This window comes from Macaca nemestrina, chromosome 17 (assembly GCF_043159975.1).
Source record: "Macaca nemestrina isolate mMacNem1 chromosome 17, mMacNem.hap1, whole genome shotgun sequence".
Taxonomy (NCBI): Eukaryota; Metazoa; Chordata; class Mammalia; order Primates; family Cercopithecidae; genus Macaca; species Macaca nemestrina.
Window position 1 is genome coordinate 11,571,659 of NC_092141.1, and position 18,830 is coordinate 11,590,488.

Here is an 18,830-nt window from a genome sequence, read left to right on the forward strand (position 1 = left end):
GTGGCCGGATCTCAGCTCACTGCAAGCTCCGCCTCCCGGGTTCACGCCATTCTCCTGCCTCAGCCTCCCGAGTAGCTGGGACTACAGGCGCCTGCCACCTCGCCCGGCTAAGTTTTTGTATTTTTAGTAGAGACGGGGTTTCACTGTGTTACCCAGGATGGTCTCGATCTCCTGACCTCGTGATCCTCCCGTCTCGGCCTCCCAAAGTGCTGGGATTACAGGCTTGAGCCACCGCGCCCGGCCCCTTTATTCTTAAAGGATAGTTTGGCAATGAATAAAACCCTCAGGTAACAGCCACTTAACCAAAAGCCACCAATCAGTCTGTCCATCTGTCTATCCATCTATCCATCCATCATTTATCTAGATTATAAACAAATAAAACAAAAAATTGTTTAATTGTCAATCTAGTCTCCAGCTACCCAGCATAAGAAAGGAAACAGAGAAGTACTTTTTATACTTTTTTTGTTACATTTTTCTTCTTACCTACAGAATTATCTGTTATATTAAAATCTCTATCATTTCAATGCATTTCTTTGTATCTGTATAATACTACGTATGCACGCATCGTTAAACAATATAATGTGTTATGTTGCATATTTTAAAACTCTCTCTGTGTCATGTCATCCTGTTTTTTTTGTTTGCTTTGTGCATTCATCATTATGACTGAGAACCATCCATGCTGATATTTAGAGCTCTGGTTCATTTAATTTCATTATATTTCATTTGTACTGCATAGGAGTACATTGTGTGAGTACACCGCTATTTATGACTTTTCTCTGGCTGGGAAGATAGATTCTTTTCCCTAATTTGTCTCTATTACAAACTGTATTGCAGTGAACATGCTGGTGCCTATCTCCTTATGCACGTGTGAGGTTTTATCTAGGGTGTATACCTAGAGGTAGAATGGCCAGTTTCCTGCTATATCCACATTGAACTTTATTAGCCATTGCCAAAGTTCTTTTCAAAGCAGTTGAACCGATTTATACCCCACCAGAAGGGTACATGAGTTCTTGTTTCTGCTTATTCATGTCGGTAGGCTCAGGCATTTTAATTTTTGCTAGTCTATTGAGTGTGAAATGATACTTCATTATGGTTTTAATTTGAATTTCCCTGATTACTTGTGAGATTGAACACTACTTTCTGTGTATTTGCCCTTTGGGTTTTCTCTCCTTTGAGTCGCCTATGCATTTCTTTTCCCTATTTTTTTTAATTGGGTTGTTTACTTTCTTATTAATGTGAAGTTATTTACATGCTCTAGAAAGTAATGTAAATATACATTTTTTGTCTTTGACTTGTAGTGTCATGATTGCTTTTGATGTATCACAGTTTAAATTTTTTTTGTTTTCTCTCTAGTTTTTGACTTTGAGTCTTGTTTAAAAATTCTTCCTCTGAGATCATTAACATATTCCCTCTGATTCTTATCTGACAATTTTTAATGTTTGATTTTTTTTGTATTTAAGTTCGTAGTCCTTGATTTGTGTGTGTGTTTTTGTGTATATTTGCATGTATGTTTATGTTTGTATATTTTTCCCCTATTTAGTGAAAAGTCTGGACTTTTTTCTGAAGAAAGTTTTTCTGTTCTCCCTTCTTTTCATTATTTTCAGTGAATTTTTTTTTTTTTTTTTTTTTTTGGAAACGGAGTCTTGCTCTGTCGCCCAGGCTGGAGTGCAGTGGCGCAATCTTGGCTCACTGCAAGCTCCACCTCCCGGGTTCACACCATTCTCCTGCCTCAGCCTCCCCAGTGGCTGGGACTACAGGAACCCGCCACCACGCCTGGCTAATTTTTTGTATTTTTAGTAGAGACAGGGTTTCACCATGTTAGCCAGGATGGCCTCGATCTCCTGACCTCGTGATCCACCTGCCACGGCCTCCCAAAGTGCTGGGACTACAGGTGTGAGCCACCGCGCCTGGCCTATTTTCAGTGAATTTTTAGTTAGAGGAATGGAATCAAAACATCTTCATTCAAAAATAATAGTAAGCGAGAGGGGGCGGAGCAAGATGGCCGAATAGGAACAGCTCCAGTCTCCAACTCCCAGCGCGAGCGACACAGAAGACCGGTGATTTCTGCATTTTCAACTGAGACTCCACCTCTGGGGACAGGGCACAGATAACAACAAAAGCAGCCGAAACCTCTGCAGACGCAAAGGACTCGGTCTGACAGCTTTGAAGAGAGCAGTGGATCTCCCAACACGGAGGCTGAGATCTGAGAACGGACAGACTGCCTGCTCAAGTGGGTCCCTGACCCCTGAGTAGCCTAACTGGGAGACATCCCCCACTAGGGGCAGTCTGACACCCCACACCTCACAGGGTGGAGTACACCCCTGAGAGGAAGCTTCCAAAGCAAGAATCAGACAGGTACACTCGCTGTTCAGAAATATTCTATCTTCTGCAGCCTCTGCTGCTGATACCCAGGCAAACAGGGTCTGGAGTGGACCTCAAGCAATCTCCAACAGACCTACAGCTGAGGGTCCTGACTGTTAGAAGGAAAACTATCAAACAGGAAGGACACCTACACCAAAACCCCATCAGTACATCACCATCATCAAAGACCAGAGGCAGATAAAACCACAAAGATGGGGAAAAAGCAGGGCAGAAAAGCTGGAAATTCAAAAAATAAGAGCGCATCTCCCCCGGCAAAGGAGCGCAGCTCATCGCCAGCAACAGATCAAAGCTGGACGGAGAATGACTTTGACGAGATGAGAGAAGAAGGCTTCAGTCCATCAAATTTCTCAGAGCTAAAGGAGGAATTACGTACCCAGCGCAAAGAAACTAAAAATCTTGAAAAAAAAGTGGAAGAATTGATGGCTAGAGTAATTAATGCAGAGAAGGTCCTAAACGAAATGAAAGAGATGAAAACCATGACACGAGAAATACGTGACAAATGCACAAGCTTCAGTAACCGACTCGATCAACTGGAAGAAAGAGTATCTGTGATTGAGGATCAAATGAATGAAATGAAGCGAGAAGAGAAACCAAAAGAAAAAAGAAGAAAAAGAAATGAACAAAGCCTGCAAGAAGTATGGGATTATGTAAAAAGACCAAATCTACGTCTGATTGGGGTGCCTGAAAGTGAGGGGGAAAATGGAACCAAGTTGGAAAACACTCTTCAGGATATCATCCAGGAGAACTTCCCCAACCTAGTAGGGCAGGCCAACATTCAAATCCAGGAAATACAGAGAACGCCACAAAGATACTCCTCGAAAAGAGCAACTCCAAGACACATAATTGCCAGATTCACCAAAGTTGAAATGAAGGAAAAAATCTTAAGGGCAGCCAGAGAGAAAGGTCGGGTTACCCACAAAGGGAAGCCCATCAGACTAACAGCAGATCTCTCGGCAGAAACTCTCCAAGCCAGAAGAGAGTGGGGGCCAATATTCAACATTCTTAAAGAAAAGAATTTTAAACCCAGAATTTCATATCTAGCCAAACTAAGTTTCATAAGTGAAGGAGAAATAAAATCCTTTACAGATAAGCAAATGCTTAGAGATTTTGTCACCACTAGGCCTGCCTTACAAGAGACCCTGAAGGAAGCACTAAACATGGAAAGGAACAACCGGTACCAGCCATTGCAAAAACATGCCAAAATGTAAAGACCATCGAGGCTAGGAAGAAACTGCATCAACTAACGAGCAAAATAACCAGTTAATATCATAATGGCAGGATCAAGTTCACACATAACAATCTTAACCTTAAATGTAAATGGACTAAATGCTCCAATTAAAAGACACAGACTGGCAAACTGGATAAAGAGTCAAGACCCATCAGTCTGCTGTATTCAGGAGACCCATCTCACACGCAGAGACATACATAGGCTCAAAATAAAGGGATGGAGGAAGATTTACCAAGCAAATGGAGAACAAAAAAAAAGCGGGGGTTGCAATACTAGTCTCTGATAAAACAGACTTTAAACCATCAAAGATCAAAAGAGACAAAGAAGGCCATTACATAATGGTAAAGGGATCAATTCAACAGGAAGAGCTAACTATCCTAAATATATATGCACCCAATACAGGAGCACCCAGATTCATAAAGCAAGTCCTTAGAGACTTACAAAGAGACTTAGACTCCCATACAATAATAATGGGAGACTTCAACACTCCACTGTCAACATTAGACAGATCAACGAGACAGAAAGTTAACAAGGATATCCAGGAATTGAACTCATCTCTGCAGCAAGCAGACCTAACAGACATCTATAGAACTCTCCACCCCAAATCAACAGAATATACATTCTTCTCAGCACCACATCGTACTTACTCCAAAATCGACCACGTAATTGGAAGTAAAGCACTCCTCAGCAAATGTACAAGAACAGAAATTATAACAAACTGTCTCTCAGACCACAGTGCAATCAAACTAGAACTCAGGACTAAGAAACTCAATCAAAACCGCTCAACTACATGGAAACTGAACAACCTGCTCCTGAATGACTACTGGGTACATAACGAAATGAAGGCAGAAATAAAGATGTTCTTTGAAACCAATGAGAACAAAGATACAACATACCAGAATCTCTGGGACACATTTAAAGCAGTGTGTAGAGGGAAATTTATAGCACTAAATGCCCACAAGAGAAAGCAGGAAAGATCTAAAATTGACACTCTAACATCGCAATTAAAAGAACTAGAGAAGCAAGAGCAAACACATTCGAAAGCTAGCAGAAGGCAAGAAATAACTAAGATCAGAGCAGAACTGAAGGAGATAGAGACACAAAACACTCTCCAAAAAATCAATGAATCCAGGAGTTGGTTTTTTGAAAAGATCAACAAAATTGACAGACCACTAGCAAGACTAATAAAGAAGAAAAGAGAGAGGAATCAAATCGACGCAATTAAAAATGATAAAGGGGATATCACCACCGACCCCACAGAAATACAAACTACCATCAGAGAATACTATAAACACCTCTACGCAAATAAACTGGAAAATCTAGAAGAAATGGATAATTTCCTGGACACTTACACTCTTCCAAGACTAAACCAGGAAGAAGTTGAATCCCTGAATAGACCAATAGCAGGCTCTGAAATTGAGGCAATAATTAATAGGATTCACAGCTGAATTCTACCAGAGGTACAAGGAGGAGTTGGTACCATTCCTTCTGAAACTATTCCAATCAATAGAAAAAGAGGGAATCCTCCCTAACTCATTTTATGAGGCCAACATCATCCTGATACCAAAGCCTGGCAGAGACACAACAAAAAAAGAGAATTTTAGACCAATATCCCTGATGAACATCGATGCAAAAATCCTCAATATAATACTGGCAAACCGGATTCAGCAACACATCAAAAAGCTTATCCACCATGATCAAGTGGGCTTCATCCCTGGGATGCAAGGCTGGTTCAACATTTGCAAATCAATAAACATAATCCAGCATATAAACAGAACCAAAGACAAGAACCACATGATTATCTCAATAGATGCAGAAAAGGCTTTTGACAAAATTCAACAGCCCTTCATGCTAAAAACGCTCAATAAATTCGGTATTGATGGAACGTACCTCAAAATAATAAGAGCTATTTATGACAAACCCACAGCCAATATCATACTGAATGGGCAAAAACTGGAAAAATTCCCTTTGAAAACTGGCACAAGACAGGGATGCCCTCTCTCACCACTCCTATTCAACATAGTGTTGGAAGTTCTGGCTAGGGCAATTAGGCAAGAGAAAGAAATCAAGGGTATTCAGTTAGGAAAAGAAGAAGTCAAATTGTCCCTGTTTGCAGATGACATGATTGTATATTTAGAAAACCCCATTGTCTCAGCCCAAAATCTCCTTAAGCTGATAAGCAACTTCAGCAAAGTCTCAGGATACAAAATTAATGTGCAAAAATCACAAGCATTCTTATACACCAGTAACAGACAAACAGAGAGCCAAATCAGGAATGAACTTCCATTCACAATTGCTTCAAAGAGAATAAAATACCTAGGAATCCAACTTACAAGAGATGTAAAGGACCTCTTCAAGGAGAACTACAAACCACTGCTCAGTGAAATAAAAGAGGACACAAACAAATGGAAGAACATACCATGCTCATGGATAGGAAGAATCAATATCATGAAAATGGCCATACTGCCCAAGGTAATTTATAGATTCAATGCCATCCCCATCAAGCTACCAATGAGTTTCTTCACAGAATTGGAAAAAACTGCTTTAAAGTTCATATGGAACCAAAAAAGAGCCCGCATCTCCAAGACAATCCTAAGTCAAAAGAACAAAGCTGGAGGCATCACGCTACCTGACTTCAAACTATACTACAAGGCTACAGTAACCAAAACAGCATGGTACTGGTACCAAAACAGAGATATAGACCAATGGAACAGAACAGAGTCCTCAGAAATAATACCACACATCTACAGCCATCTGATCTTTGACAAACCTGAGAGAAACAAGAAATGGGGAAAGGATTCCCTATTTAATAAATGGTGCTGGGAAAATTGGGTAGCCATAAGTAGAAAGCTGAAACTGGATCCTTTCCTTACTCCTTATACGAAAATTAATTCAAGATGGATTAGAGACTTAAATGTTAGACCTAATACCATAAAAATCCTAGAGGAAAACCTAGGTAGTACCATTCAGGACATAGGCATGGGCAAAGACTTCATGTCTAAAACACCAAAAGCAACGGCAGCAAAAGCCAAAATTGACAAATGGGATCTCATTAAACTAAAGAGCTTCTGCACAGCAAAAGAAACTACCATCAGAGTGAACAGGCAACCTACAGAATGGGAGAAAATTTTTGCAATCTATTCATCTGACAAAGGGCTAATATCCAGAACCTACAAAGAACTCCAACAAATTTACAAGAAAAAAACAACCCCATCAAAAAGTGGGCAAAGGATATGAACAGACATTTCTCAAAAGAAGACATTCATACAGCCAACAGACACATGAAAAAATGCTCATCATCACTGGCCATCAGAGAAATGCAAATCAAAACCACAATGAGATACCATCTCACACCAGTTAGAATGGCGATCATTAAAAAGTCAGGAAACAACAGGTGCTGGAGAGGATGTGGAGAAATAGGAACACTTTTACACTGTTGGTGGGATTGTAAACTAGTTCAACCATTATGGAAAACAGTATGGCGATTCCTCAAGGATCTAGAACTAGATGTACCATATGACCCAGCCATCCCATTACTGGGTATATACCCAAAGGATTATAAATTATGCTGCTATAAAGACACATGCACACGTATGTTTATTGCAGCACTATTCACAATAGCAAAGACTTGGAATCAACCCAAATGTCCATCAGTGACAGATTGGATTAAGAAAATGTGGCACATATACACCATGGAATACTATGCAGCCATCAAAAAGGATGAGTTTGTGTCCTTTGTAGGGACATGGATGCAGCTGGAAACCATCATTCTTAGCAAACTATCACAAGAACAGAAAACCAAACACCGCATGTTCTCACTTATAGGTGGGAACTGAACAATGAGATCACTTGGACTCAGGAAGGGGAACATCACACACCGGGGCCTATCATGGGGAGGGGGGAGGGGGGAGGGATTGCATTGGGAGTTATACCTGATGTAAGTGACGAGTTGATGGGCGCAGCACACCAACACGGCACAAGTATACATATGCAACAAACCTGCACATTATGCACGTGTACCCTACAACTTAAAGTATAATAATAATAAATAAATTAAAAAAAAAATAATAGTAAGCTCTTATCTTAAATAATACCACTAGTACTTAAATAGTACTAGCACTTAATACTAAATACTTAATGCTAGTACTTAAAAGCAGTAATAGTAGTACTTAATACTAATAGTACTGTTCTAAATGCTTTGTGTATTCATGTAATATATAACATATATCATTCATATTATATGTAACATATATAATATGAATTGTATATATTAACTCATTTAACCTTCTCAAAGACCCTATGAAATGGGCATCATCATTGTTTTCCTTTTGCTTTTGAGGACACAGACACACAGAGGTTTGAATCTTGTCAATCATTTCCAGATAGGGTGTCCCTCCACCAGTACACTGTTCCGCCTCTACAAAAATGAAAGGCTCAAAATTCTTAAAAATATTGCTGCACTTTCTGTAGGTTTTGTGTCGTATGATGCTGGCTTGAGTTTTCTCCTTTGTTTTTTAAAATGGCATTTCACCAGGGTGTATCTAGATATCGGTCCCTTTTAATGCGTAGTCTGGTACTTGATTCTTTCTTTTGATGTAAAGACCAAAGTCTTCCATCTGTTCAGAAAAAAAGAAAAACTATTAACTTTTAATTATTGCTTCTGAACTCTCCCTTCTGTCTCTCCTCTGGGAGTGTTATTTTAAGTAGATATGACTCCTAAAGTTGTCCTCTGTGCCCTGTCTTTTCTCCCACAGTTTCTATCTCTTTGTCTTTCCCCTCTGAGTACCCAGTGCCTTTCTCTCATTGGATTCTGCTTTATCAGTTTCCTTCTGTATCCGTTCTCTAGTCCAGATCTGCAACCCCAGGCAAACTGTCCTGATCAGTTTGTTTCTCCCTCATGGCTGTTGGTCTAATCTCACAGATGCAAAATTCTGTTAAGTCTTACAGAGATCGCCGTTTGGATATTATCTCATTTTTTCCCTCCTTTCCTTGCAGCAAATCTCTTTCACAGAGAAACTTGCCCTCCGCTTGCTTTCTTATCAGAGTCAGCTGCATCACACACACCAGGAGCCCAGCCACGGTCCTCTCTTTAGCTTGAATCTGCATCCTGCCTGGGGACAGTTGTCCTTTGGTGCTGTCTCTAGGACTTCTGAAGTCTGCTGAGATTTGGGAAAGGCATGGAGTTCTGATGGGAGGTCGAGGCAGCCTGGGCAGTGACTGAGCTAAAATGAAATCTTTGTTGCTTTAGGGAGGGTTGTCAGTGGTGAAGGTGAGGGGGCAGTGGCAGAACTAGAGGTATAGACATCACCAGGATGCCGATTGGCACCATTCGGTTCAGCACGTGGTGGAAGGCATCCTCTGAAACCTGAAACCACCTTTGTCGCTGGCTGTGGACTGTGTGTCTGCCCGTCCTGTGAATGGAAGTGCTCATGCTTCACGGAACTTTGGCTTACTTCTGTTCGGAGCTCTGCTGGATATACATGGTGGTTTCTCTTGAATTGCAGTTTGGTCACAGTTTGCCCTCTTTTGTCCTCTTACCCTGATAAGCGGCAGATGGGCAGAGACGGCCGAACACGGAAGGGGGAGGTTCTTTGTGTTACAGCTAACAAATCCTATGATACCTACTCGTATAATCATGAGTTCCTATCATCAACCCATTGACTTCATGCATCACCAAGGAAAAGAAGAGGCACTGACTCCCCTCTCTTCTGTTTGCCTGCCTGGGGTTTCACTTTTTTATTTCTTTTTTTTTTCTTGAGATGAAGTCTCACTCTGTCGAGTAGCTGGGACTACAGGCGCATACCACCACACTTGGCTCAGTTTTTGCGTTTTTAGTAAAGATGGGGTTTCACCATGTTAGCCAGGATGCTCTCAATCTACTGACCTCATGATCCACCTGCCTCGACTTCCCAAAGTGCTGGGATTACAGGTGTGAGCCACCGCAGCCGGCCCGGGGCTTCACTTTTAACCAGCCCTTCTTCCCTTCATGCTGCCTTTGTTCATACTAAACTTTGGAGGCTTCAGAGAATGCAAATCATTCTAGACCTTGACCCTGGGTCCGGCGGAAGACTGACCTGTCACTGGTCCAAACATAGTGGTTCATGAAGGGTTGTCCTTGGACCTAAGAGCATTATCAGCATCATCTGGGAACTTGTTAGGAATGGAAATTGTCAGGCCTCTTCTCTGACCTACTAAATCTGGGATTCTGGAGCCGGGACCCAGCGATCTATGCCATCCAGGAGAGTGTGGTGCACACGTAACTTTGAGAACCACAGCTCAAACGAAAGCTGAAGCTGTCATTGTGCTTTTTCTACCTCAGCCTCATGAGCAGCTTTCCCAAAAAGTGTCCCAAAGGATGGCTTTGAAACACATAAAGGCTCCGTAGACAGTTCAGTGATCACTGCCTTGTGAGAAGTCCCTAGACTTGGTTTTTATGTAGCTTTTCATTAAACTCAACATTTTCCAAACGGATTTGACCAAAGAATTCTTTCTTCCTTTCAAATGTTCTTGGTGCTGCCTCATTATGCCCCAGCATCTTTTTTTTTTTCCCCCGACTCGAAACCTCAGTACTTCTGAGCTTCAGCTTCTATGAACCTGTCACCGAGTGGAATTCTCCAGACCTAACATTTCTACTGTGCCTTGATCACTGTCCTAGAGAAGGGTCACAGGTGATTTGTTTAGGCCACAGTGGTGAGGTGGTCAGTATGAGAGTGTAGAAAGATGGTGGACTTTGAAGGCAGCTAGACCTGGTTGGGAACCAGAATCTACCAACCACTTAGCTCCATGAACTTGGGAAAGTGACCATTTTTCACGAGGTTCTTGAGAGGAGTAAATGAAGCTAGGTGTGCACACTGGATTGAGCATGAGATTTGGAGTCAGAAGACTTGGATGCAAGGGCCTCTATTTTTCCATCAAGAAAACAGGAGAATAATAATAATAAACAACTTACCGCACAGCATTGACTACAATTTTAAGTAACGCGTGTAGGTGAAAGATCTTTGTAAACTACAAAATGCTGTATACAATGTTAGCTATTATTATGTCAAAAGAAAAAAAGCCATGTTTGCAGAGGCTCTGTTTCTCTGCCTGGTGCATAGTTGGTGATCCAGAAACTTCAGTTCCTTTCTAATGAGCATCACCCCTTGAGCCCCAGAGCAAGGCATAGCCCTGAGGGACCTTATTCCAGCTGACAGATAAGAGTGATTTGTAAGTGACACAGGCGTAGTTTTATGTTCCATCTTCCTCAGTATCGATTTGCTTATCAAAGATGTTATTTATAAGAAGCACAAAAATCAGTCCAAATTCTACAGGATTTATCACAGGTTCTGAATTAATGCGGGCCAAATTTATGAGGGTTCTGAGTCGTTTCTTCTTTTTCTTACTCTTCTGTTAGTGGGTAGGGTGGGGAGGAAGTGACGGAGTTACAAAAGGGTCCCAACTCTCCCCAGGGCTGGTAACAAACCCTTGCACACACCTTTGACCTCTCCCTTCTTCTCCGCCTGATGAAGACGTATTTCTCCAGATAGTGGAGTTCAGTTTCTGGAGCTGTCACATGGCCTAGGAGATGGGCAGAAGCCTTAGTTCAGTTCTAATAATTCTGTTCTTTTTTTTCTTTTTTCTGAGTCGAAGCCTCACTCTGTTGCCCAGGCTGGAGTACAGTGGCGCCATCACGGCTCACTGCAACCTCCGCCTCCTGGTTTCAAGCGGTTCTCCTGCCTTCAGCCTCCTAAGTAGCTGGGATTACAGATGCACGCCACCACACCTGGCTAATTTTTGTATTTTATTTTGGAATTTTTTGTATTTTTTTGTATTTTTGTAGAGAACGGGTTTCACCATGTTGGTCAGGCTGGTCTCGAACTCCTGACCCCGTAATCTGCCCGCCTCGGCCTCCCAAAGTGCTGGGGTTATAGGCATGAACCACCGCGCCCAGCCTAATAATTCTATTCTATAAAAGTAAGGGTTGTGGCCACAGTATTTTACAGCAAGAATGCTCCTCCTGGAAAGCTGTGTGCCCTGAAGAAGGAGGTAATTTATTCCAGAAGGGAGAGTGTGAGGGAAACAGTGGCAAAATTCTCCTGTTCCTGATGCGTGAAGACACCACTTCTCAGAATGTGGTTCCCAAAACAGTGGCATTCGCATCGCCAGGGGACTTTGATAGAGGGGCAGACTCTTGAGCCCTATCCTGGGTCTTCTGAATCAGAAACTCTGGAAGTGGGACCCGGCACCTGTTTGAAGCTCTCCTGGCTATGCGGATGCATGCTCAGGTTTGAGATCTCGGGTGAGAGGGAGGGAAGTGGAGCTAGACTCCACTCTTCGGAGGAAGAGAGCTGAAGCCCTGAATATAAATAGTGGGTAGAGCTGAGTGCCTAAGAGGTATTCATTGAAGCCACCTGAATAAACTGAGCTTAGGTTGCTCCTCCATTTACACTAAGGCAGTGGTTCTCATTTCTGGTGGCACATTAGAATCACTAGAGAGTGTTTTAAAAATATACCTGCCTAAGCCTGGACCCCAGCCAACTGAATCAGAATCTCTGGAGTTGAGTCTGAGGGTCTGCATTAAAAAAAATATATATATATACTTTAAGTTTCAGGATACATGTGTAGAACATGCAGGTTTGTTACATAGGTATACATGTGCCATGGTGGTTGGCTGCACCTGTCAACCCATTGTCTGGGTTTTAAGCCCCATGTGCATTAGCTATTTGTCTTAATGCTCTCCTTCTCCTCGTCCCCCTACCCGATTCCAGCACGCATCCAGGTTTGCAATCTACTGATCCAGAGAGTGGCTTGTTAGGAAAATCGAGATTTGCATTGTCTTTGTATTTTTATAATTTTTTCCATTAGGCATTTATTTTACCTATTTATATGAGACAAATTACATATTCATATAGAAAAAAACACTTGGAAAATATAGAAAAGCTGAAAAGACAGAAGAAATAGCACTCGTGTTCTTACTATCCAAAGACATTTGTCTTTAATATGTTGGTGTGCTTTTTTTCTATCTGTGTGTGTGTGTGTGTGTGTGTGCGCGCGTGCGTATGCATGCACTGGTTTGAATTTTTACAGCACTGTGATTCTATTTAGTGAACCATTTCTGTCCATTTTTAAACTTCACATTATATCTGAAGTAGTTCTGTGCATTGTTATAGCTCTACATACGATTTTTAATACACTTTTGTGGTAACATGAAAGAAATGGTTTTTCTCCATTTTCACATGTACATACTTTAGGAGGGCATTCAGGGAGGCCTTTCTTTCTTTACAATGCCTGTATTTCAAGCATACTGCAAAATCCTATTTTGAATGTCAGAAGTAGAACATTAACTTACGTCTCTTTGAATTTCTATCCACAATCCTAACCTGCCCTCCGTCTTTGCCTCCCCTCAAACCCACAGGTAGATATAGATATCTGCATTAGGTGGGCAGGGGATAATGTCTGCTGCAGAAAGTCAAGGAAGCGAAGCACATATATATTTTCTCAGTATTTTGTAACCACCATTCTATTTGTCAGCCTCAGCTGCTGTTGGATTTCTCTGAAGTCACAAGCTGTAGTCCCACAGGTTGTGGTGTGATTCATAAACATTAGGAAGAAAAAAACAAATGAATAATGGATGAAAGAGACAGAGGGAAGGTGAGATAAAGGAAAGAGCGTTGGGACAAATAGACTAAGGTTCTGGTGCACCTTGCGCTCAGGCAGAAATGCCAAAATCAAGTCATGTATCTCCTTTGCTCTCCTATACGTTCAGTGTAATGTAATGTTCCCAGGACTTTGTTCTTTGTTGCACAGTTTTATATACATATATGTGTATATATACTTATATATATATTATATTATATGTTATAGATCAGATGTGAATTCTGTTGTAGGAATGTGTATCCCTGTCTTCCCCTGAGTATATATGTGTGTATATATACACTAATATATATACACATATATGTATATATAATTATATATGTATATGTATATATATTCAGTAATATATATAATTTTCATATATAATATATATTTTATATATATGTGTATATATATTCTTGACTGCCTCCACCTTCTGACTTAGCTGCTGGTATGCATGCCGTCACTGTTGAGTGAGGTGCAGCTGCACTTGTCTTCCATGTTGGTGTCGTGGATGCGCCAGGTAATTCTGCCCCATCTTCTTGCAGGGCATTATGGGAAGGATGCTTACCGAAGTGGAGGACCTGATCTCCATAACTTCATCTCATCTGGATTTGTCACATTAGGAAGAGGACACACCAAGGGTACAGTGGAAACCATTTTTTACTAAAATACAGAGGTGGCCTAGGGAACCCCCATCTGAAATGAGAAGATGGTGTGGAGGCCAGAGGCTTGTCTGGGACAGGAATAAGCGGGGTGGTTCCATGGCAGCTTGTCCTGGTGACATGCGTGGCTTCTGACAGGAGTTACCAGGAGGTCACAGGTGTGACTTTAGAGGGCGATAGACTTCCAAGAGACACCCATCCCGCTCCACCCATGGCGGGGAGCAGGACACAGATGCCGGCAGCTCCCTGTGGGAGGGGACCACGGGAGTGTGGTGGAAAACACTGCCGGTAGATGTAGCAGCATTTGCAATGTGTGTGTTCGCCTCTTGGCTATTATTCCTTTTCCTTTTGAAAGCTGCATTTTATAAACCGATGTCAACGTTCTGTACTGTGGTATCCAAGCCGGTGTGCATGTGGAGAGTTTCAGCATCCTCAGTGTGTCTCCGTAAACACTGTGGGATGTGGACACAAAGGTAGAAGGTTATGCAAACCTTCAAGCCTCAAGATGAAAGCTAACCTAGAGTTTCTGCTGAGCTGCTTTACGACCTAGCTGACAGCTTGCAGAGCATCTGTGCGGGGGGGCACGGACTCCTCCTCAATTCTGTCTTTTGTTTAAACAAGGTCCTACGAGTGTTGTGAGCATTCTGTCACATCAAGAGTCACTGGATCCCTAACTCCTTTGATTACCGTCCCAATAGCTGTGTGCTGTTATAGATCAAATGTGAATTCTGTTGTAGGGATGGTGTATCCCTGTCTTCCCCTGAGATATGTGTCTTGTGTGAGTAAACAAGGAACTGTGCAATATTTTCTTACGTTCCATGCACCTACTTTTAAAATTCCTTATGTGATGTTTGTTCATCCTATAGAGAAAAAAAAATCTGTATCTGTGTATGTATTTTCTGTTGTGTCTATTTGTGTCTAAATAAAGTTTATTGAGGATACAGGTGGCATTTGTGGCTACTGAGAGTTGCAGAATCAAACTGGGACCAGCTATCTCCAGAGTGGGAAATGCACTTCACAGTTACTCACTAAAAGATACATTCTGGGCCATAGTCAACTCAAACCTGGGATTGCTGGTCCCCACATCATCCACTTTGTGATTATTACCTAGCACTGTGAAACAATTTACTCTCAAACTTAGCATTTTAAAACAGTAATAAACATCTCTTATCTCACATGGTTCCTGTGGGTTGGGAACCTGAGTGCTTTGGGCTTGGAGTCTCATGAGGTTGCCATCACCACGTCAGGCAGGGCTGCCTCCTCTGAAGGCTTGACTAGGGCTGGAGGATCTGCCTCCAAGACGCTTCACTCACATGGTGTTGGATGTTGGCAAGAAGCTTCAGTTCCTCCCTGTGACGTTCTCTCCCTGGGTAGCTGAGTGTCTTCACTGCATGGTGCCTGGATTTCGTCAGGGTGGGTAATCAGAGAAAGAGACAGAAGACACAGCGTCTTTGATGACCAATCCTATTGGTTGCACACCATTATTTTTGCAATATCCTATTCTGAGTGGGTGTGAACTACACTGAGGCATGAATATCAGGAGCCGAGGATTGTTGGGGGCCAATGTGGAGGCCAGCTGCCACAAGCCTACAAACCTTGGAGCAGAGGTGGAAATACAGATTTCCAGACAGAACACAGCAACTCTTATGGAGGTTTCTCCACTGCCGTGGTTGCTCACCCTTTCCCCTACCCCTTACCCTTATAGATGGTCCAACCCAAAACACCCAACACTTCAGCCAACAGAACTCTTTATACATATAATAAATAGGATGGCTTTCGGTTCATGCATTCTTTCAACAAATATTTAATGAGGCCTGCTATGTGCTAAGCAATATTTAGAAGATATGGAGTTTACGGAGTTCCTTACAGAACTCACATTCCACTGGGGGAAACAGACAAAATAAATTATTGACAATAAGTACAAGGAGAAAAATTAAAGCAGGCAGCAGGGAGTGCAGTGGCAGGAAGCTGCTCTTGCCAGGGAAGGCCTCTCCAATAAGGTGGGAATTGGGAAAGTAGAAAGGAGGCCAGTCTGAGTACAGCAGGATAAAAGAGGATGAGAGTGGAAAGAGAGAGGATCCAAGCCGTAGGGGAGCCAGATCATGCATTTATCCATTTGTGGACTTAAGGCTGCTTCCAAATGAACTGGACTCCATCATAGCCACATAAAGGTGATTCCCAGTCCCCATCTGTCCTTTCAGTCACTGCTGCTCGGGACATCCAGGAGACTCTCCCCTGCCCATGCCTGTGGGGCTATGCTGTGTCTGATGCTCCTTATCTCCCATCTTAACTTGTTCTGTGGCACCACCTTCCCCTCCTGTGCATGCGTTGTTTGTTCTCCCCATTCACTATTTGTGCCGTATTTTTTCTCCCCATTCCCTTCTCTACCAAGGTTTCTGACACCTTCTCTTTCCAGGAATGTACCTTGTGTATATTTCCCTATTTAGAGAACAGCTGAAGTTTCAAGAACAAAGAATCTGGGTTTGAGGGTGGTGGTGGGGGTAGTGGGTGCAGGCAGACTTCAGAAATGGAGATTGCCTTTTTTAGAGGGAGAGGGAGGGAAAGAGGGAGACAGGGTCTCACTCTGTTGCCCAGGCTGAAGTACAGTGGCACAATCATAGCTCGCTATAACCTCAAACTCCTGGGCTCTAGTGATCCTTCCATTTCAGCGTCTTGAGTAGGACTACAGGTGCATGCTCCCATGCCCGGCTAATTAAAAATTTTTTTAATTTTTGTAGAAACAGGGTCTCACTATGTTGCCCAGGCTGGTCTCAAACTCCTGGCCTCAAGCGATCCTCCCACCTTCCCCTCCCAAAGTGCTGAGTTTATGGGACTGAGTCACTACACCTGGTCTGAACTTCCCTTCTAATGTCAGGGACTCTTTAGTCCTCTGGACAGCTTGGATCTCTGGTAAAGGGCAGAGAACCATCCTCTCTTCCTTCAGAGCAACTAAGTTCAACTCCAAGTGCTAGCTGTAAGCAACTGGCCCCATGTAAATATCCCGTGGAAGGGAACAATTCAGAAACATATAATGTGGGGTCATTTTCATTTGTATGTGTTTAATTATCTTTGTTTTATTTCTCTATCCTTTGTTTCAACTTCAGTAGATCCTCTTCCTTTATGCCTTTCTCCCCCTTCATCCAACATTTTCCTTAGGCTTCCTGGTGGCATCTGGCCATTGCATTGCCCCATTTTGACTCTCAGGACTAAATGGGTAGCCAATACCTGCTTTACCATTGCCCTACTAACCTGGATCACTTAATTTAATGTGTATTTCTAATCAGACTCTGATTATCCAAGAGCCAAGCATGGATGGTCCTTGTTCTAAGTGAGGGTGGGAGTCTTCATTGGAATCTTAGTTGACATCAGTTCTGTCAGCTTTTTTTTTTTTTTTTTTTTTTTTTTTTGAGACGGAGTTTCACTCTGTCACCTAGGCTGGCGTGCAGTGCAGTGGCACAATTTTGACTCACTGCAACCTTCGTCTCCCGGGTCCAAGCAATTCTCCTGCCTCAGCCTCCCAAGTAGCTGGGACTACAGGCATGCGCCACCATGCCTGGCTAATATTTGTATTTTTAGTAGAGACAGGGCTTCACCATGTTGGCCAGGCCGGTCTCGAACTCCTGACCTCAGGTGATCTGCCCGTCTCAGCCTCCCAAAGTGCTAGGATTACAGGCATGAGCCACCGCGCCCAGCCCTGTCAGCCCTTTTTTATAGGCTCTAGAGGCAGCTTGGAGACAGAAGCAACCTCTAGCATCAGTGGGGGCTCCTCCATTTCAAGGGCTTGGGGATAAGAATGTGTATGATCTGTCTGCTTGGTAGCAAGATCCATAGTGCATGGGTAATTAAATACTCTCAAAGGAAGCCTGCAATAAATGGGTATTCTTTTGTTAGTGGGACTGAGAATGTGAGACCTTTTAAAACACAGAATTCTGCCTGTGGGGCTCCATATCCCTCAAAGGCCTCTACTGTGTCTCTCACCTGTTGGTAGAGCCTTCATTTTTGTCTAGAAGGTTCTACAGTGATTGACCAACCCCTCAGGTTACATAGCACCGCCTTAGGCTCCCCAGGGACTAGAATTAGTTCTGACACCCTTTTTCAGGACTTTCTAACTGAATGGCATGCTCATTCTTTTTCTTATAATTCTTACTTTTCCTCTGACTGTCTCCTTCTAAGTACCTACTTCTGCATGTCTCCCTTTCCTTGGTTCCTTTCTTTGACCTCCTGTTCATTCATTGCTTATGATAAATAGAATCTAGGGCTAAGATGCTGATCTGAGCGACCGTGAATGTAGGCCAAATTCCCCTGAAATCTTTTCTTCGTTCATTAGACAAGATCAACCAGCCCCCAACACTGGAACCGAGAACAGTCTTTAGCAAGGCAAAGAGTCCTCCAGGCTGCCACCATGAAAGCTCAGTGATGAACATTTCTATTTGTTGAGCATTTACTATGTACCAGGTCTTTACATATATACATACATACGTACATACATACATACTGTGTGCCTGTATCTTCATCTTTACAACCACCCTGTGGGAGAGCTCGTTACCTTCACTTCATAGGCAAAAAGTGAAACTCAGAGCAGTTGAGCAGCTTGCCTAAGTCAACATCAAGCAGTCAGTCGTGTTTTGTTCCAAATCCAGGCCTGATTCTGAAGATCTGCTGCTGCTCACTGTGCTCTCCTGCCTCTCCAAGCTGGGGGGCAGCTGAGGTGGTGGATGGGCTGTGCTTCCATGGGAACCACACGTAATGCTCAATAGAAGATGACTCTTCTTATTAGAGGCACACATTTTGCAAGACAGGAAGTCGTAAAAAAGATTGAGCCAGGAGTTACAGCATGAACACTAGATTGGCGGGGACTGCTCTTCCGGACAGGAAGCTCAGTCGCCTCAGATCGATTTTCAGAATCTGTCTAAATGAATACACCTATGGAAACCCTCTTTGAC

General features: G+C 42.7%; 1 protein-coding gene across 5 annotated transcripts in view; it reads left to right on the forward strand.

Annotated features, from left to right (window-relative positions):
* Positions 1 to 18,830, forward strand: part of LOC105473556 (shisa family member 6) — a 333,829-nt gene that overhangs the window by 137,966 nt on the left and 177,033 nt on the right. For 3 of the 5 annotated variants that reach the window (XM_071082355.1, XM_071082356.1, XM_011727367.2), the window contains one exon: positions 13,771 to 13,866. The exons of the other annotated variants lie outside the window; for them this stretch is intronic. In XM_071082355.1, coding sequence (XP_070938456.1) covers positions 13,771 to 13,866 — 96 coding nt within the window. The remainder of the gene's footprint in view (positions 1 to 13,770; positions 13,867 to 18,830) is intronic. 5 annotated transcript variants of the gene reach the window in all.